A 20,262-nucleotide genomic window follows, 5' to 3' on the forward strand; every position below is an offset into this window, starting at 1 on the left:
TACCTCTCGACGCCCCCATCGTGGACGTGGCTCCACGGAGTCGAGCCGGGCCCGGTTGCAGACGCAGGTCCGTGAACTTGTGTCTGACACCGAGGGTGAGGCCTCGTGGGAAGAAGAAGAAGATCCCAGATATTTCTCTGACGAGGAGTCTGAGGGTCTTCCTTCTGATCCCACTCCCTCTCCTGAAAGACAGCTTTCTCCTCCCGAGAGTCTGTCTTTTGCTTCCTTTGTCCGGGAGATGTCTACGGCCATCCCCTTCCCGGTGGTTGTGGAGGACGAGCCCAGGGTTGAAATGTTTGAGCTCCTGGACTATCCTTCTCCACCTAAGGAAGCGTCCACTGTTCCCTTGCATCATGTCCTAAAAAAGACATTGCTTGCGAACTGGACGAAACCTCTAACTAATCCCCACATCCCCAAGAAGATCGAGTCCCAGTACCGGATCCATGGGGACCCAGAGCTGATGCGCACCCAGTTGCCTCACGACTCTGGAGTTGTGGATCTGGCCCTAAAGAAGGCTAAGAGTTCTAGAGAGCATGCTTCGGCGCCCCCGGGCAAAGACTCTAGAACCTTAGACTCCTTTGGGAGGAAGGCCTACCATTCCTCTATGCTCGTGGCCAAAATTCAGTCTTACCAGCTCTACACGAGCATACACATGCGGAATAATGTGCGGCAGTTGGCGGGCTTGGTTGATGCTCTTCCCCCTGAGCAAGCCAAGCCTTTTCAGGAGGTGGTCAGGCAGCTGAAGGCGTGCAGAAAATTCCTGGCCAGAGGAGTTTATGACACTTTTGATGTTGCGTCCAGGGCCGCTGCTCAAGGTGTGGTGATGCGCAGGCTCTCATGGCTGCGTGCCGCCGACCTGGAGAATAGACTCCAGCAGCGGATTGCGGACTCGCCTTGCCGTGCGGATAACATTTTTGGCGAAAAAGTCGAACAGGTGGTAGAGTCTCTCCACCAGCGGGACACCGCATTCGACAAATTCGCCCGCCGGCAGCCTTCAGCTTCTACCTCTACAGGTAGACGATTTTTCGGGGGAAGGAAGACTGTTCCCTATACTTCTGGCAAGCGTAGGTACAATCCTCCTTCCCGACAGCCTGCGGCCCAGGCTAAGCCCCAGCGCGCTCGCTCTCGTCAGCAGCGTGCGCCTCAGCAAGGCCCCGCGGCTCCCCAGCAAAAGCAAGGGGCGAGCTTTTGACTGGCTCCAGCAGAGCATAGCCGACATCCAAGTGTCAGTGCCGGGCGACCTGCCAGTCGGGGGGAGGTTGAAAGCTTTTCACCAAAGGTGGCCTCTCATAACCTCCGATCAGTGGGTTCTCCAAATAGTCCGGCAAGGATACACCCTCAATTTGGCCTCAAAACCTCCAAATTGTCCACCGGGAGCTCAGTCTTACAGCTTCCAGCACAAGCAGGTACTTGCAGAGGAACTCTCCGCCCTTCTCAGCGCCAATGCGGTCGAGCCCGTGCCATCTGGGCAAGAAGGGCTGGGATTCTATTCCAGGTACTTCCTTGTGGAAAAGAAAACAGGGGGGATGCGTCCCATCCTAGACCTAAGGGCCCTGAACAAGTATCTCGTAAAAGAAAAGTTCAGGATGCTTTCCCTGGGCACCCTTCTCCCCATGATTCAGCAAAACGATTGGCTATGCTCTCTGGACTTGAAGGATGCCTATACACACATCCCGATACTGCCAGCTCACAGACAGTATCTGCGATTTCAGCTGGGCACACGCCACTTCCAGTACTGTGTGCTACCCTTTGGGCTCGCCTCTGCGCCCAGGGTGTTCACAAAGTGCCTAGCTGTGGTAGCAGCGGCGCTTCGCAGGCTGGGGGTGCACGTGTTCCCATATCTCGACGATTGGCTGGTGAAGAACACATCCGAGGCAGGAGCCCTGCAGTCCATGCAGATGACTATTCGCCTCCTGGAGCTACTGGGGTTTGTGATAAATTACCCAAAGTCCCATCTTCTCCCAGTGCAGAAACTCGAATTCATCGGAGCCCTGCTGGATTCTCGGACGGCTCGCGCCTATCTCCCAGAGACGAGAGCCAACAACTTGTTGTCCCTCGTCTCGCGGGTGCGAGCGTCCCAGCAGATCACAGCTCGGCAGATGTTGAGATTGCTGGGCCACATGGCCTCCACAGTTCATGTGACTCCCATGGCCCGCCTTCACATGAGATCTGCTCAATGGACCCTAGCCTCCCAGTGGTATCAGGCCGCTGGGGGTCTAGAGGACGTGATCCACCTGTCCACGAGTTTTCTCGAATCCCTGTTTTGGTGGACGATTTGCTCCAATTTGACTCTGGGACGTCCCTTCCAAATTCCTCAGCCACAAAAGTGCTGACCACGGATGCGTCTCTCCTGGGATGGGGAGCTCATGTCGATGGGCTTCACACCCAAGGAAGTTGGTCCCTCCAAGAACGCGATCTACAGATCAATCTTCTGGAGTTGCGAGCGATCTGGAACGCTCTGAAGGCTTTCAGAGATCGGCTGTCCCACCAAATTATCCAAATTCAGACAGACAATCAGGTTGCCATGTACTATGTCAACAAGCAGGGGGGCACCGGATCTCGCCCCCTGTGTCAGGAAGCCGTCAGCATGTGGCTCTGGGCTCGCCGTCAGGGCATGGTGCTCCAAGCCACATATCTGGCAGGCGTAAACAACAGTCTGGCCGACAGGTTGAGCAGGATTATGCAACCTCACGAGTGGTCGCTCAATTCCCGTGTGGTGCGACAGATCTTTCAGGCGTGGGGCACCCCCCTGGTGGATCTCTTCGCATCTCAAGTGAACCACAAGGTCCCTCAGTTCTGTTCCAGGCTTCAGGCCCACGGCAGACTGGCGTCGGATGCCTTCCTCCTGGATTGGGGGGAAGGTCTGCTGTATGCTTATCCTCCCATACCTCTGGTGGGGAAGACTTTGTTGAAACTCAAGCAAGACCGAGGCACCATGATTCTGATTGCTCCCTTTTGGCCGCGTCAGATCTGGTTCCCTCTTCTTCTGGAGTTATCCTCCGAAGAACCGTGGAGATTGGAGTGTTTTCCGACCCTCATCACGCAGGACGACGGGGCTCTTCTGCATCCCAACCTCCGGTCCCTGGCTCTCACGGCCTGGATGTTGAGGGCGTAGACTTTGCCTCTTTGGGTCTGCCAGAGGGTGTCTCCCGCATCTTGCTTGCTTCCAGGAAAGACTCCACTAAGAGAAGTTACTTCTTTCATTGGAGGAGGTTTGCCGTCTGGTGTGACAGCAAGGCCCTAGATCCTCGCTCTTGTCCTACACAGACCCTGCTTGAATACCTTCTGCACTTGTCTGAGTCTGGTCTGAAGACCAACTCCGTAAGGGTTCACCTTAGTGCAATCAGTGCATACCATTACCAAGTGGAAGGTAAGCCGATCTCAGGACAGCCTTTAGTTGTTCGCTTCATGAGAGGTTTGCTTTTGTCAAAGCCCCCTGTCAAGCCTCCTACAGTGTCATGGGATCTCAATGTCGTTCTCACCCAGCTGATGAAACCTCCTTTTGAGCCACTGAATTCCTGCCATCCGAAGTACTTGACCTGGAAGGTCATTTTCTTGGTGGCAGTTACTTCGGCTCGTAGAGTCAGTGAGCTTCAGGCCCTGGTAGCCCAGGCCCCTTACACCAAATTTCATCACAACAGAGTAGTCCTCCGCACTCACCCTAAGTTTCTGCCAAAGGTCGTGTCGGAGTTCCATCTGAACCAGTCAATTGTCTTGCCAACATTCTTTCCCCGTCCTCATTCCTGCCCTGCTGAACGTCAGCTGCACACATTGGACTGCAAGAGAGCATTGGCCTTCTACCTGGAGCGGACACAGCCCACCAGACAGTCCGCCCAATTGTTTGTTTCTTTTGACCCCAATAGGAGGGGAGTGGCTGTAGGGAAACGCACCATATCCAATTGGCTAGCAGATTGCATTTCCTTCACTTACGCCCAGGCGGGGCTGGCTCTTGAGGGTCATGTCACGGCTCATAATGTTAGAGCCATGGCTGCGTCGGTAGCCCACTTGAAGTCAGCCTCCATTGAAGAAATTTGCAAAGCTGCGACGTGGTCATCTGTCCACACATTCACATCTCATTACTGCCTGCAGCAGGATACCCGACGCGACAGTCGGTTCGGGCAGTCAGTTCTTCAGAACCTGTTTGGGCTTTAGGATCCAACTCCACCCCCCGAGGGCCCTGTTTGTTCTGTTCCAGGCTACACTCTCAGTTAGTTGGTAAATTTTTTAGGTCAATCTCAGTTATGTCCTCGCCGTTGCGAGGCCCAATTGACCAATGTTGTTTTGAGTGAGCCTGGGGGCTAGGGATACCCCATCAGTGAGAACAAGCAGCCTGCTTGTCCTCGGAGAAAGCGAATGCTACATACCTGTAGAAGGTATTCTCCGAGGACAGCAGGCTGATTGTTCTCACCAACCCGCCCGCCTCCCCTTTGGAGTTGTGTCTTCCCTTGAAGTGTATTGTCTTGCTACATACTGGACTGGCCGGCTCGAGCCGGTTTCGGGCGGGAAGACGGCCGCGCATGCGCGGTGCGCGCGGGCGCGCGAGGGCTAGCAAAGGACTTTGCTAGTGAAGTTTCCGATTGGAGGGGCTGCCGTGGACGTCACCCATCAGTGAGAACAATCAGCCTGCTGTCCTCGGAGAATACCTTCTACAGGTATGTAGCATTCGCTATTTGTTAGCGGCCAGTTAATGATCGTTAATGGCTCATTAGCCAATTAAGCTGGGCACGTGTCTCAGGATCGCGGCCAAATTTAGGTGTCTAAATCAGGATGCCATATATAGAATCTGGGGGGTATGTGTTATGGACCCCCCCCCCCCCACACACACACACACACACACACACCTTCTCTTTCTTAGGAAGGTCTCACATGGCCAATAGATGGAGTACTTGGCAATGTTTTGGCAACCCAGCCCTTGCATCACACCCACCCTCATGTAGTGGAAGCTGCGAAGGCCGTCGGGCTGATACCACCAAGAACCTTACTAGCCCTGAACAGGCCACCAGGGCTTTGTAACTGTGCTTTCCTCAACTGAACACTTAACTGCACCATCTGCTGGAGCAGGCCATGGACTGCTGCAGCTCAGATCCAGCATAACATTTTGTGACCCTCAAAGCTTGCCACCCCTAGAATTTTTCTCATCCTAAGCACAGGCCCAACTGTTGTGGACTGAAGAGGAGGGAAGAGCTAGAGATGGTGAGGAAGGGAGCAAGTGAGAATAGGAATGAAAAGAGGAAAAGTCAAGAAGAATGGAGAGAAAAGAAAGAGAAAGGGAGTTTTTCTGCACTTTGCAGTCACTGGAGAGAAGTCCGTGCCAATGTGAGTCACTGTTCTGCTAGAGGCCCGGGGAGGGGCAGTATTGGCTCAGCCGCTCCTTGAGCTACCCCAGCAGAGCTGGCTCTTGTCAATGCACCCCTACCCAGCTCTCCCATAAATGGATGTAGTCAGTAAGTCTTTGTCCTGATTCTTTTTCTCTGTGTTTGGTCTGTCCAGGAGCTCTTGCCCAACAGGGGATTCACTTTCTGGCAGTGGTTTGACGGGGTGGTGGACCTCACGAAAAAATATCTAAAAAACTACTGGTCTGATAAGTAAGTGACAGGGTTTCCTGCACAGTTTCTGTGCTCCTCTCACGCCTCTCTCCTGAATGATAAGGGTGACCAGGATGGTTGTCTATCACTTGCTCTCAATCAACCACGCACAGTGGCAGAAGGGAGTTCTGCAAGTTGCAGGCTCCTACAAAGCTTTTTTTTTTTCAGTGTGAGCTCAAATTGAAGGCAAGGGCAATTGTCAAAGTGTTCTTCACCTGTGGAAGAAGAGGGGCGCTGAAAATGACTCCCCACTTCTCTTGGGTGGGGAGGGGCAGTCGATTGATAGCACGTGGGGCTTTTAGGAGGACCTGGAGGAGTCCAAGGCCTACACTGGGGTTATGGGATTTCAAAATTTCCCTAACAGTGACTGTCATATCTCCCAGTCACTTGGCCAGTGGATTATGAGACAGTGGCCATTCATTTAGTAGCAGTTCTATAAGTGAAGTGCCACACAGTGAGAGCCTGTTCTGTAATGGCATCTGTGCCCAGATTATGTTATAAAATGTTTGCATAACCCAGTATCAGTGCACTTAACAGGCTCTCCCAGTTACACTTCAGCCATAGACCTTCTAAATGTGGCAAAGTTGTGTATAACATACAGTGAGTGACCTTTAAGTTGTGTGCAGAAGTGGGCTTCACCCATGTGAATGTCCCCCTTTCATTTATGCGCTATGCCACTTTGTGCACCCTCATACAATAGTGCTCAGTCAATTTGCTGCCACTTAAGCACGTAATTGTTGGTAGTTGGTTTTTCTCCACATTTACATGCCCAAGTTGGACTTAGGTGGAAGCGTTCTGTTATAGAATTGTCCTTAAAAAAGATCTGAGGGTGCCCTGCACATTCAAGTGGCGGGCTAAAACTTCATTACGTTTATAAGATGGAGAAATTAACTGCTATTAGACGCAACACTGTTGGACTCTGGAAGAAAATCTGGGGCTCTCTGCCGAACATGAGTTTTCTTAAGTGAGTGTGGCCTCTTTGCCCTTAAAATGATAGTGAGCTTGCCTTGGTCATGCTGCCAGTTAAGGGGCATGTTGCTCAGTCATGGTGTTAGCTGCTCCCTCTGAGGATTCTTGAGTATTTTAGGGAGGAAGGCAAAGCCAAGACTGATAGATCAGATAAGGCGAATTGACTCAGAAAAGCTTGCAATGTAGGACCTACCCTAAGCAGTGGGACAGCAACAGCACCGCTCACTTGTATACCTGCTGCCAGTGCTTGCTAGCTGTTTCTCTTCCTTTTCTCTCTTACCACCTTCACTGTTGCTGCACGGCCAGCAGCTCTGACTCTATACCAGACTCTACGTTCCCCTCCTCTGACATCCTCTGTCGATTCTGTATACCCTGTAATGACTCTTTGAGTTAATTATTGTAAACCTCACTGAACCCTGATTAGAGAAGATTTGCAGTATATAAGCCCTAATTTGATTTGATTTCTCTCAGGCTCATTATTGGATTTATCAGTAAGCAGTACCTGCAGAAACTGCTCCTACCGCAACTGGATGGCACCTTCCTGCTGCGTTTCAGTGACTCGGAGATTGGGGGCATCACTATTGCACACATTCAGAAAAATGTGGATGGTAAGAGGTGGACAGAGGAATGTGCCAGTTCTGGAAAAGACTAAATCATCTGCAGGTGGTAATATCTTTTATTGTACCAATATCAGAATTAATCTGAGAGCTTTGACGGCCTTTTTTTCAGATGGCATTGTCTGTGGCCCCATGTTGAGCTAATTGTTGGTCCAGTGAAAGATATTGTGGTATGTGAAGACTCTAGAAACTTCTGAGACTGGTCATGGAAGTGTATGCAGTAATGCCTTTGCCTGTTCCTTCCAAGAGCAGTGCTTCGCTTCACCCACTTAGCTGAGTTTGTTCCTTTTGCATATGTTAATAGCCTCTGGTCATAAAACAAATCATCCTTTAAAACGAGTATTCTCAACCCAGTCTTTGGGACACACCTAGCCAGTCAGCTTTTCAGGATACCTACAGTGAATATGCATGAGCAAGATTTGCATACAGTAGAGGCAGTGCATGCAGACTTATTCCATGCATATTCATTGTGGATGTTTTGACTTGCTAGGTGTGTCCTGAGAACTTGGGTGAGAACCCCTGTTCCATTTCATAACTTCCCACTATTCCAGAACCTGTGGGATAGTTGTGTCCATCAACCAGCAGCTGGAGATAGACATATCTCTCTTGGTTCTGAGTGATTTGCTGCTGACTGGTCCCCAGTTGAGCTTTGCGGGTGGCTTGAGTTTGCAGAGTCATATCTGGAGATCTTCAGATCCCTGTCTCTTGTGCCCCACTAACTTACTTCTTCCATCCCTTCACCTCTCCCGGTTTCCTGTGGAGCTTTCGTTTTCTAGCACACCAACCTTTATTAAAAAAAAAAAAGAGAAAGAAAAAGGTTTACTGGAGAGCATGGGACAGAGTATCAGTTTTGAGCCTTTCTCATCTGTGGTAAGACTTGTGGAGACTGTGAGCTTGGGGGGAGCAGCCGGCAGTCTGAAGGCTAATTAAAGTTTGATTCAGAACCGCTTGTAGGGCTGCAAGTTCTACTTGGTGTAGGGGAGGGATTCTGACTCACTGCTTGGGACTGTGTTGTGCTGCACTTGTACCAGTCAAGGTGAATGGCGACTCCCGCCGAGGCAGTTAAGTGGTTTTCCAGCTGTGGGACCCACTGGCTGGCGTTGGGGCACTACAGTGTGTGCAAGCTGGGAATCCTGCGGAATATGGGGGAAATGGTCAGCGGTAGCACATTTTCAGATATGGCGCAGCATCTGAATATGCCGAGGACTTTGGGCTCTCCGGCAGGGCCGGTGTGCAGTTTGATGCAGAGAGCATGGGAACGTGCACCATTTTGTCAGGGCTGACTGGCAGTGAGGAACAGCCTCTCTCTCTGATCACACGTGGAGCACAGTCGCCATTTTACAACCTCAGGGCCTAACAGAACATTCATCTGCATTGGGATCTTTGTTTTCTCTGGAGTTTATATTGCTCTTACACCAGGCCTGTATACTGAAGCAGAGACAGTTAGAATGGCTGTGAGGTGCTTCAGTATCTCGCCCTGCTGCCCCTCCAGCACCTAAGAGATCTTGTTTAGCCTCATCTGTCCACTCCTGGAGGTCCGTCTCTGCTTCTCCCTCCTTATCTGATGTGGCCTCAGTCTATTCAAAGGAGCCATCATTGAAAAAGCCATTAGAGGAGGGAGAGCTTCCTCCTGAGGAGTGGACATGACCCGAAAGTACTGAGGTTTCATAAAGAGGAGCTCATTACTCTTATTTCTGAGACATTGATGGTGCTTTCCATTGAGGAGCAGCCTTCTTTGATGTCAGGAGTTCCATCTTCATTGATCTGAGTGGGCTTAGAGGTCCTATTAAGGTGTTCCTGATGCATCCTGACATTCAAGACCTGATTACAACAGAATGAGTTTTGCTGGTCGCGGAGCTGAGAATGGGGAAGAGCTATGGCTCGCTTCTACCCATTGACTCTGGAGGAGAAAGAGAAATTGCAGCTTCCCAGGGTGGACTCCCTTGTTATGGCAGTGACTAAGAAGATCACCTTGCCATTGGAAGGGGGCATTGTCCTAAATGACCTACAGGATAGGAAACTAGAAGGCTCACAGAAAGAAGCCTTTGAAGTGGCCTCTTTGGGCCTTCAAGCAACAGTATATAGTTTGTTCATGGCTAGAGCATGCCTGAAGTGGCATCAGCAGTCTGCTACACAACACAGGCTCCATAACACCCTGTTGGCCTACTTGATGGATACTTTTATGACACATTATGAGTTACAGCCGGCAGTATGTCTTTGGCTGTCACAGCATGTCGGCAACTCTGGTTGCAGCATTGGGCAGCAGATGCAGTGCCAAAGTCATGTCTAGTTAACTGCCCTTTTGGGGCAAGTGGCTATTTGAAGAAGATCTCAGTAACTTGATAAAAGAACTCAAGGAAACTAAGCCACAGCGGTTGCCGGAGGATAAGCTGAAACCCTCTGACGATCAGGGGGCTCTCAGTTTCAAGAGAGCAGATGGAACTGGCCTGGTCATCAACAATATGGTCAGAAATTCCACTTTCAGGCATGCCAGTCTTCCTTTTGTGCGGAGAGGAAGTCCTCCTCTGTTTGCTAGAGCACCCAATGCCTCTCGAGCTCTGCAATGATGTGAGGCTGTTCCACCTTTCTCTTCCTTCAGTGGGAGGTGTGGGCCAAAATCATGTCGGACCAGTGGGTTCTGGATATTCATACAGAAGGTTTCAAGTCGGAGTTCTCCTGCCTGATCACATCTCTCTTCTTGAAGTCTCCTTGTTGAAAGGGAATTAAGACACTCAAAGTTCAGGCCACTGTAAATTCCTTGCAGGCTGTCTAGGTCATTGTTCCAGTTCTCCAAGCTGAACAGGGACAAAGCAGATACTCCATCTACTTCATTGTCCTAAGGAAGGAAGGCACCTTTCATCTGGTCTTAGATCTCAAAGGTCTAAAGCATTGCCTCAGAGTGTCCTTTTTTTTGCATGGAAACACTAAGAGCAGTCATAGCCTCAGTTCAAGCAGGAGAATTTCTCACTTCCTTTGATCTCAAGGAGGCATACTTGTATATACCCATGTGGCCACTGCTTCAGAGGTTTCTACATTTTGCTGTGCTGGGCTGTCACTTCCAGTTCAGGGCTTTGCCCTTCGGTCTCGCAAAGGCACAAAGAACATTTACCAAGGTTGTGATGGGGGTAGCGGCCTTCTTTTGGCACCAGGGAATCAAGAGTTTACCAGTATCTAAAGAACTGGCTCATTCGTGTGTTGTCCTGTTCGGATAGCATGGCTACGACGGACAAAGTTGATTTGGGTGATCAGTATCGAGACGAGCAGACTAACTCCATAATAGGTGCTGGAGTATCTGGGCATTCCACTTGAACACAGCAAGGGAGAGGATCTTAATACATAAGTATTGCCATACTGGGACAGACCGAAGGTCCATCAAGCCCAGCATCCTGTTTCCAACAGTGGCCAATTCAGGTTACAAGATCCCATAAAATACATTTTATGCTGCATATCCTAGAAATAAGCAGTGGATTTTTTCCCAAGTCCATTTTAATAATGGCTTATGGATTTTTCTTTTAGGAAGCTATGCAAACCTTTTATAAACCCCGCTAAGGTAAGGTACCTACTTTTACTATATTCTCTGGCAAAGAATTCCAGAGTTTAATCACATGTTGAGTGAAGAAATATTTTCTCCGATTCATTTTAAATTTTCAACTTTGTAGCTTCATCGTATGATCCCTACTCCTTGCATTTTTGGAAGCGTAAACAAGCAAATCACATCTACCCGTTTCACTCCACTTATTATTTTATAGACCTTCCTCATGGAACACAGGAAATTGAAGCTGGTTCAACAGATTTGTCTTCTCCTCAGTCAAGGCAGGCCCAGGTTCTGGGACTATGTCCAGATTCTGGGGTCAGTGACAGCAGCGATGGAAGTAGTGTCATGGGCAAGGGTTCAGTCTTTTCTTGGCCGCTGGTCATGGGCAAGGGTTCAGTCTTTTCTTGGCCGCTGGTCTCCAGTGTCACAGAAGTACAACCTTCATCTTTCATGGATGCTGGTTGCCAGACAGAGTATGCAGTGATAGTTGTTGCCCAGGAGTTTGACTGTTGGAGCTCCCTTTCTGATAACACAATGGGAGGTGGTGTTAACGGATAGTAGCAAGTCAGGATGGGAAGCTCATTACAAGTTCCCCGTGACGCATGGCACCTGGACAGAACAGGAGCCTCAGTGGGCGATAAATCGCTTGGAGCTCAGGGCAGTGTGGAATGCTCTTTTCTCCAACAATGCGACAGTGGTAGCTTATATCAACAAGCAAGGCGGAACCCATGGTCTTCCAGTGGTAGCGGAGGCAGCTTCCCTCATGCGCAGGGTGGAGAAAAATCTTCTCTGCTTGTCGGCAGCTCACATCGTTGGGTCTTTAATGGGAGGTGAACTTTCTCAGCAGGCATTCCTTGGACCCGGGAGAATGGGAACTATTCAGCAAGGATTTTTAGCTGATAGTGGACCAGTGGGGTTCTGCTCTGGTGTAAATGTCGACGAAAAGGAATGCCAAAGTACCCGAGCACTTAAGCAGCTTGAAAGAACCGGGTTTAGTGGGGATCAATGCCCTACCTCAGCTTTGGCCAGAGACACATCTACTGTATGTCTTCCCTCCTTGGCTCATACTAGGCTGTGTGTTGAAAAGGATCACATTGCACCAGAGTTGAATAATTCTCATATCACCAGACTGGCCACGGAGGCCGTGTTATGCGGACCTGATTCAACTGCTGGATGGTGATTCTCTCCGTCTTCTGTAGGTACACGGCCTACTGAAGCAAGGCCTGGTGCTCATGGAGGATCTATGCAGGGCCGTGCCGATGCGGTAAGCGGGGTAAGCGGCGCAGGGGGGCGCTATCCTCTGTGGGGCGCTGCCGCTGCGTGCTTACCCTGCCCTCCCGCTCCCATGTAGGAACTGCCCGCCCTCTTCTCCCCCCCCCCCCCCCCCCCCAAGATCCCGTTCCTTTTTTTTTTCTTTTAAATTTACCTTCCTCCGGCAGCGCAGCATCATTGAAGGAGGCGGCGCTCCCAGTCCCGATGTCTCTAGCCTTCCCTTGTTCGCTGCTCACTGCCCCGCCTTCTTCTGACGTCGTTTGATTCTTGCGGGGAGTGGGCCGCTTGCGGCCTCCCTTTTCTACACTGTTTCCAGAGTGGAACCTTAATTTAATCCTTTGAGCTCTTCAGAAGGCTCCTTTTGAGCCACTCTGGAAGGCTTCCTTGAAAGATCTTATGCTAAAGACAGCGTTCTTGGTGGCTGTTGTGTCGGCACAGGGTTTCGGAGCTTCAGGCTCTCTCTTGTCAGGATCCCTTTTTCTGCTTTTTGGGGCATGGGTCTTCCTGTGCACGGTTCCTTCCTTCCTTCTGAAAGTGGTGTGAGCATTTCATCTCAACCATCTATGGCGCTTCCGTTCTTTTGCAGACAGGACGAAGAGGCTCATTATTCTTCCTCGAAGCTTCTCGATGTTCATAGAGTCTTCAATAGATATCTAGAAGTCACGAATTAGTTTCACAAATCAGACAGACTGTGCTTTTTTGACCTCATGGCTTCCAAGCTCATAATTGCTAGATGCCTTAAAGAGACTATCTTGTCAGCTGATTTGCTTGTGAGGAAGCAGGCTCCTCATTCTTTGAGGCATACAGTGACATCCTTGTCTTTGACTACCTTATTGTATCTGGTGGATATTTACAAGGCGTCAGTGTGGTTGACTCTGCATATCTTTGCCAAACTGTACAGGGTGGATATTGCATGCTTGGAAGCCAGTTTTGGGGCTTCGCTCCTCATGGTGGTGGCGGTGCCAGGATCCCACCCATTCTATAGATTGCTTTTGAACATCCCAAAAATTCTGGAAGCTACATAATGGAAGGAGAAATTAGGTCTTACCCGATAATTTTCTTTCATTAGTCCTTCCCACTATTTCAGAGGCTTGCCCAAGGTTTTAGAGTTGTTTAGTTGTTGTGAGGTAATGGCTTAAATAGCGACTGTCACTTTGCATGGTGCTTGCTGTATATCTCTTGTTCTCTACAAGTTGTCCAGAGATGAGAGAGGTCCACATGTTTGCTCGTCTAGATAGTGTTAGGTTAGCGAGTTGTTTAAGGCTGTTGTGTTTATTCTGAGTTATCCTTATTGCTTGTAAATTCTGAGGAGCTGGACTGGATGCCAAGAGAGAGATGTCTCAGCTCTGTTTTCAGTTCTCTATTTCCACCTGCTGGTTGATGAGCATAACCTTCCCACAGGTTCTAGAATAGTGTGAAGGACTATTGGAAAAAAAATTATCAGTAAGACCTAAATTCTCCTTTTAAAATCACCTTCTAAATGCCCAAATATTTCTTGTGCCCTGAGACTTGCTTTTTACACCTGCTTCTTCTGTCTCCTGCATTTACCGTTAAGCATGAGTGGTGGCATTTTCCCAACTCATAAAGTGGGGAAAGGGAGAGTAATTTTTCTTTCTTTTGCCTGCTCCCACCTCTTCTCTTTTTGCTCATGTTGCTTTCAGCTCTAATCCCACATCATCCTCTTTCTCTCCAGGTTCTGCACAGGTCCAGAACATTCAACCTTTCTGTGCCAAAGACTTGGCCATCCGGTCCCTGGCGGACCGCATCCATGATCTAAAGCAGCTCCAGTACTTGTATAAGGAGAAACCAAAGGACATTGCATTTAAGGCACATTACACGAGTGAGTGCAAGGTCAATGATGGGGTGCGGAAGGGAGGCAGAGGTACAGGGGCTATCACAAGCAATGTGAAAGAAGGTTGACTTCCCAGGATGCCAACCTGAGAAGGAGGCCTCACTTTGCTCTTTTAAGTCGAATGTGTAAGCACACAAACCTGCAAGTGAAGCAGGGTGCTGAAAGCAACCTTTACCTTGGGTGCTATTTTTCCCTAGTGCAGGGGTTCTGAACCCAGTCCTGTGGACATCCCAGCCAGCCAAGTTTTCAGGATACCCACAATTCTATTTCAGTATTTGTATCCCACCTATATCTATATTCACACTCTAAATGCACCTAGGTTTAATCTCTAAAATAATTGTAATTTAATATATACCTATATCAGACCAAACAGTTATAGTACAACTTCTACTTTATTTTCAAATATTTTAATCCTTTTAACAAGTACTTGAATACCTCAGATCATTCAACCGCATTCACACAAACAGTCTTCCATAAACCTATTCCCACTAATACATCAATAACTAACTGCCATAAAATACATCTGAGCAGCTTACCACGCTCAGCTCTGCTGTGGTAAGCAGAACTCTTTATTTATATAGGACCACCTTAAGAGTCACAACACTTCCCTCCTGTGATCTAAATCTTTACAAGACCTTTATGATCCAGGTTTGTCATCCACTTTCATTATGCAAAAGCGTCTTTCATGCAGAGAGTGTCTTTCAAATCCTTAAATTTATGATAATATCCAAGTCCTTGCACATCTTTAGTTCAGATGGTTAGCAGTAGTTAAACCAAAATAGCTTGCAGCCAAACACATATATTCAGTTCGCCATGCTTCTGACCCAGACTATCTATATCTATAGAGAATCAAAGCGGGTCACATAACTTAAAGATGAAAACCCTAAAACTCTAGCTTCACATATTTCAAATCCTAATTAGAAAGGCTGGCTATGTCAGTACTAAAATATGTACTGAAAAGATAGGTCTTCAATAATTTTCTAAATGGTAAATAATTTAGTGTTGTCTGACTTGATATGGGTATCAATTTCCAAATTCTGCTGCATTGATACCAAAATGAACTCTCATGAAAGTGCTTCAGCAAAGCTCCCTCAATAGTAGGAAAATGTAATCTCAGTGTAAAGCAAAAATGAGATGAAGGCCTAAAAGAAGGAATTGACAACAATTGAATCAGGGAGTGTGGACAAAAACCATTAATGATCTTAAAAACAAAACATCCCACCTTAAACTCAGTTTGAGCGCCAACCACGGGAGGTGGTGGAAATGAAAACGGTAACGGAATTCAAACATGCGTGGGATAAGCATAAAGGAATCCTGTGCCGAAGGAATGGATCCTCAGGAGCTTAGTCAAGATCGGGAGGCGGGGCTAGTGGTTGGGAGGCGGGGATAGGGCTGGGCAGACTTATATGGTCTGTGCCAGAGCCAGTGGTGGGAAGCGGGACTGGTGGTTGGGAGGCGGGGATAGTGCTGGACAGACTTGTACGGTCTGTGCCAGAGCCGGTGGTTGGGAGGCAGGGCTGGTGGTGGGGAAGTGAGGATAGTGCTAGGCAGACTTATACGGTCTGTGCCAGAGCCGGTGGTTGGGAGGTGGGGCTGGTGATTGGGAGGCGGGGATAGTGCGGGGCAGACTTATACGGTCTGGGCCCTGAAGAGCACAGGTACAAATCAAAGTAGGGTATACACAAAAAGCAGCAAATATGAGTTATCTTGTTGGGCAGACTGGATGGACCGTGCAGGTCTTTTTCTGCCGTCATCTACTATGTTACTATGAGGCATATTTTCAAAGCACTTAGCCTCCCAAAGTTTCATAGAAACCTATGGAACTTAGCCTCCTAAAGTGCTTTGAAAATATGCCTCTATGTTACTATGTTAACTGGCAACCAGAGCAGATCTCTTAAGGCTATTGCTGAATCAAGTTTTCTTTGTATTATATATCAATTTTGCTGCAGTATTCTGCATTAATTGTAATCTGTACAGCAACATTTTATGAATTCCTACATATAAGACACTGCAGTAATCGATATGAGATAAAATTATCATCTGCATTAAAACCCTAAAATGTTCAGGGAAAAAAAATCTGATGGTTCTCAATTGACATAACTTAAAATAAATCTTTTTGCCCAAGCTGTTTGTTTGGTGTTCCATAGTCAGCTGAGAATTGAGTTTAAATCCCAGGACTCTAGCAGAGGTATCAAAATTCAATTGTTCACCAGTTCTTAGAGTAATGTTTTAGGGACACTAACATAGTGGGACTAAAATATAGCAATTTGGTTTTAGTAGTATTCAGTGCACATGAGAGAGATTTGTGTAGAGTCAAAGTGGTATATACAGATGTACCGCGTACATATTCATTGTGGGTATCCTGAAAACCTGGCTGCAAGGATGTGTCCCCAGGACTAGGTTGAGGATCCCTACCCTAGGGACTGCTGTACAACAAGTGAACATGTAAACAATGCTGAAAAAAGAAGGAAGAGAGCTGGAAAGCTGTAGATTTTAAAGACTGACCATGTTCTTGCTTTTAATCCACCACGGTTGCCTGGGGTGTGCAGCTGCTGGGAATATCCATCTTTCTTCTCTTGTCTAAAATACGAAGAGTGAGCCTCCTAAGGCACTGCGTGAAGTGGGGGGGGGGGATGAGAAAGAGATGCATTAGTGTGAGAGACAGATTGCATGGAAGGTAGGCAGGGGCTCAATACTAAAAATGCTACATTCTTCATATGTAATCTTTCTTTCTCAGAGGAACAGTCTGAGAAGAACAGCTGGGGATATGTACCAACAAGGATCACAATCATTGTAGAAGGGTACGTGAGAGAAAGATCTGTGGTTTAATTACCCTTCTGTCCATCCATTCTATGTTTTATCCATTCCTCACGTCAATCCCCCACCAAATCCATCTATGCCAACTACAGCTGCATCCATCATCCCTCTATCTCACCAACTTGAGTGTCCAGGCTCTGTCTCACAACACCGTACATTTCATCCACCTTGTGCTGTTACCACCAGGTAACAGATGGAGCCAGGATGAGCCCTGAATTGCAGTGTTATACCTCAGCCAATACACTTAGGGCTTGAAGTTGATAAAATGAGCAGGAAGAGTCCCCAGGAGGGGGCTGGTGCCCATTTCAAGGGAGGGATGTTCACCTTTAGCAAGAATGGATACTTGTTTTTTTGGGAGGCTTAGGACGAAGAGTTTTAGTTTCTCTGGTTTTTACTTTGGTAACTTGTGTTTTTGCAGGGATCAGAGTCAGCCACCACCCATCAGCATCCCAGCCTGGCCAGCAAGTCCACAAGAGTCCAGTCAGGGGACACCCACCAACAGCATACAGTAATACTACTGAATTGTTCTTGCACTCCTATGTGTGTATGTGTCTTTTGTCTGCTTGCCTCTCTCCTGCTGTGTTTTATGTGTATTAGCAAAAGAAAATGAGGGCTGATTGATCACTTAGTTCTAGGCAGTAAGAGCACATGTAAATGCCAAAATGCTACTCATTTACACACGCAAGCAGACACACATGGTCATTTATGCACATATTCAAGGCACATACTTTGCAGGTGGACAGACGCATGGGCAGAGCATAGATGGGTGCAAACTTTATGCACATAGATTATAGAATACTAACGTATGTGCATTATTTTGCAGTCAAGCTTTGAATATAATACACCAGCTTTATGGTTGGTGTACGAGATTGTGCCTTAAATGTAGGTGCAGTATCGGCCGTTTGCAATAGTTTAACAAATAAAGGCACCTACTATTCTTTATATAATAGGCTTCATATAGGCCACTTATTTAGTGCCTAAACTTAGGTACTCTGTTTTTAGGGGGGTGACTTTATGAAGCATTTTCTGTATGTAAATAGCTGTTATAAAATGCATGTAAATAAGTACACATGCTGACAAGATGACTCGTACCTGTGTGAGTGCTATGCATGGATGTTTTCCGGGGCGTAGTTTAGGTGGATTGCTAGCTACAAATGTACTTTATGAAATAACATATGCACATTTAACAGAATGCATGCAGAAAGTTTCACCTGCTTCAGAGCAGGGGAGCATTACGCATCATCCCTCCAGATCAATCCAGACGAGTGAGTCTTTGGCACATCCCAGGACGCAGTCCACCAGAGACTGGATGGACAAGTCTTTGGCACTGTCCTGCCAGCAGATGGAGACTGAGAACTACTGGTTCACCGACTTCACCATATAAGGGTCTTATGCAGCCCTGACCTAGCCAGTATTTCTCAGACTTCAGCAGAGGGTAGGTGAGTACTTGGGCAGCCCAGTTCTGCTTGTAACCAGTTTTTTTTTGGTTGGCGGGCTGGGGCTAGCAGTGTTAGACCACATAAGTGGAGGGTGTAAACTCTTTTGTCTGAATTCTTCCTGCCCCCCCCCCCCAATCCAGATTTCAGCAATTGTACCTCGGTCCCCTTCCCTACTCCTCACCCCCCTTCCCTGCTCCTCGGCCTAGGCCCAAGGGCTCACGATTAAACCTAACATCTGGTATGATTTTTTTTTCCTTTGCTTAGCTTTTCTCCTGGGTTCCTTAAGGCATAGATTGCTGTCTTGGAATGTGGGTGATGTCTCCCAGGTGGTGTCTCCCATCAAGTAGGCCAAGATTTTAACTGCTTTAAATCATGCCTGAGCAGGCATGGCCTGTCTTCAAGAGATGTGGCTTACCGATGGGGATCATGATAAGCTTCAACGCGTGGATGGGGGAGGTTCATTATGCATCATCAGCACCAGCAGCACACCACTGCTTGTATCCCACATTTTCCCACCTATTTGCAGGCTCAATGTGGCTTACAGAGACCTGTTATAGCATCGCCATGCCAGATTAAAGAAAACAATTGGTGTTACAAAGAAGTCAAGGAAGACAGGAGGATTTGGTCAAGTCGTTGTAGAAAGATACAATCTGAATAAAGTGGTAGGTGTTGTGTTATAGTTAGTTAAGGGTTCTCGTGCTAAGCTTTGTTAAAGAGGTAAGTCTTCAGGGATTTGCGGAAGTCAGTTAATTCGTTGATCATTCTTAGGTGTTAGAAGTGAATTCCACATCTGCGTACTCATATAAGAAAAGCTGGGCGCGTATGTTAGTTTGTATTTTAGTCCTTTACAGCTGGGGAAGTGTAGGTTAAGAAAGGTGCGGGAAGATCTCTTAGCATTTCTGGGTGGCAGGTCCACGAGGTCTAGCATGTAAGTCGGGGCTTCTCCATAAATGATTTTATGGACAATCGTGCAGATTTTGAATGTGATACGTTCTTTAAGAGGGAGCCAGTGTAATTTCTTTCTTAGGGGTTTAGCACGTTAATATTTTGTTTTCCCAAATATGAGTCTGGCTGCGGTATTTTGGGCTGTTTGAAGTTTTTTAATGGTCTGTTCTTTACAGCCAGCAAAGAGTGCATTGCAATAGTCCAGGTGACTTAGCACCATTGACTGCACCAGGGTCAGGAAAATGGCCCTTGGAAAGAAAGGTTTCACTCTTTTGAGTTTCTACATGGCGTGGAACATTTTCGTAGTGGTATTCTTCACGTGGTTTTCAAGTGTGAGATTTCGATCAATGGTGACTCCCAGAATTTTCAAGTTGTTTGAGACGGGGAGGGCTAAGTTTGGGGTGGTTATGGTGGTGAATTTGTTTGTATTGTGTTGTGAGGTGATTATAAGGCATTGTGTTTTTTCTGCGTTGAGTTTTAGTTGAAATGCGTCCACCCAGGAGTGCATGATTTGGAAGCTTTGGTTGATTTCGTTGGGGTAGGCAGGGGGGGAGTTGCAGTACTCGTTCACAAATCCTTGCAGTTCACAGTGCAGGTCTTGGCTAAATCTAGTACTGGTAGGTACTTATCCTTAAAATTGACTCTGCAGGGTCAAGACATTCTGCTCCTGGTAGTGTATGGCCCAGTTTTTAGCTCATCTGACACAACTTTGTTCTCCGTACCTTGGCACACCTCTGATTTGGGGAATTTCAATTTAGTTATGGACCCAGCCTTGGATAGGTCTACCAATACTTCATTGCAACCTGGAGACAAAAACTGTTCTTTGTGTTCTTTTTGCAGGGCCCTTGACTTGGCCAATCTATGGCACCTCCTTCACCCCACCTGAGAGATTATAAGCAGCTTTCCAGAGCCCATAGCTCTATGTCCAGTTTGGACTACATCCTCTTGTCTGCCTTTCAATTTACTGACATTTTGGCCACTGAGATTGGCCCAGAGGAGATCTCTGACCACTTCATGATTTTGGTAGAACTCTGGTGGAATCCTTTTATCAGCAACTGAGGTTATGGTGTTTTCCCTCTTATTTGTATAGTATAAAGACATGGATTTTCAATTTTATCTTTCTACCATTTGGGCTGATTATTGTCAGACTAATTGGCCAACATGCCACTGAACCCCTTTTTTTTGGGAAATTTCTAAAACAGTTCTGTGGGGTGATATTCTAGTTTACACT

The 20,262-nt window shown here is 47.6% G+C and overlaps 1 protein-coding gene across 8 annotated transcripts in view; it reads left to right on the forward strand.

The window, feature by feature from the left end:
* The window catches only part of STAT6 (signal transducer and activator of transcription 6), a 221,814-nt gene that overhangs the window by 137,845 nt on the left and 63,707 nt on the right, over window positions 1–20,262 (forward strand). For all 8 annotated transcript variants that reach the window (XM_030196653.1, XM_030196648.1, XM_030196651.1 and 5 more), the window contains 5 exons: window positions 5,491–5,585; window positions 7,026–7,162; window positions 13,672–13,818; window positions 16,568–16,631; window positions 17,066–17,155. In XM_030196653.1, the coding sequence (XP_030052513.1) occupies window positions 5,491–5,585; window positions 7,026–7,162; window positions 13,672–13,818; window positions 16,568–16,631; window positions 17,066–17,155 (533 nt within the window). The remainder of the gene's footprint in view (window positions 1–5,490; window positions 5,586–7,025; window positions 7,163–13,671; window positions 13,819–16,567; window positions 16,632–17,065; window positions 17,156–20,262) is intronic.

This window comes from Microcaecilia unicolor, chromosome 3 (genome assembly GCF_901765095.1).
Source record: "Microcaecilia unicolor chromosome 3, aMicUni1.1, whole genome shotgun sequence".
NCBI classification, from domain to species: domain Eukaryota; kingdom Metazoa; phylum Chordata; class Amphibia; order Gymnophiona; family Siphonopidae; genus Microcaecilia; species Microcaecilia unicolor.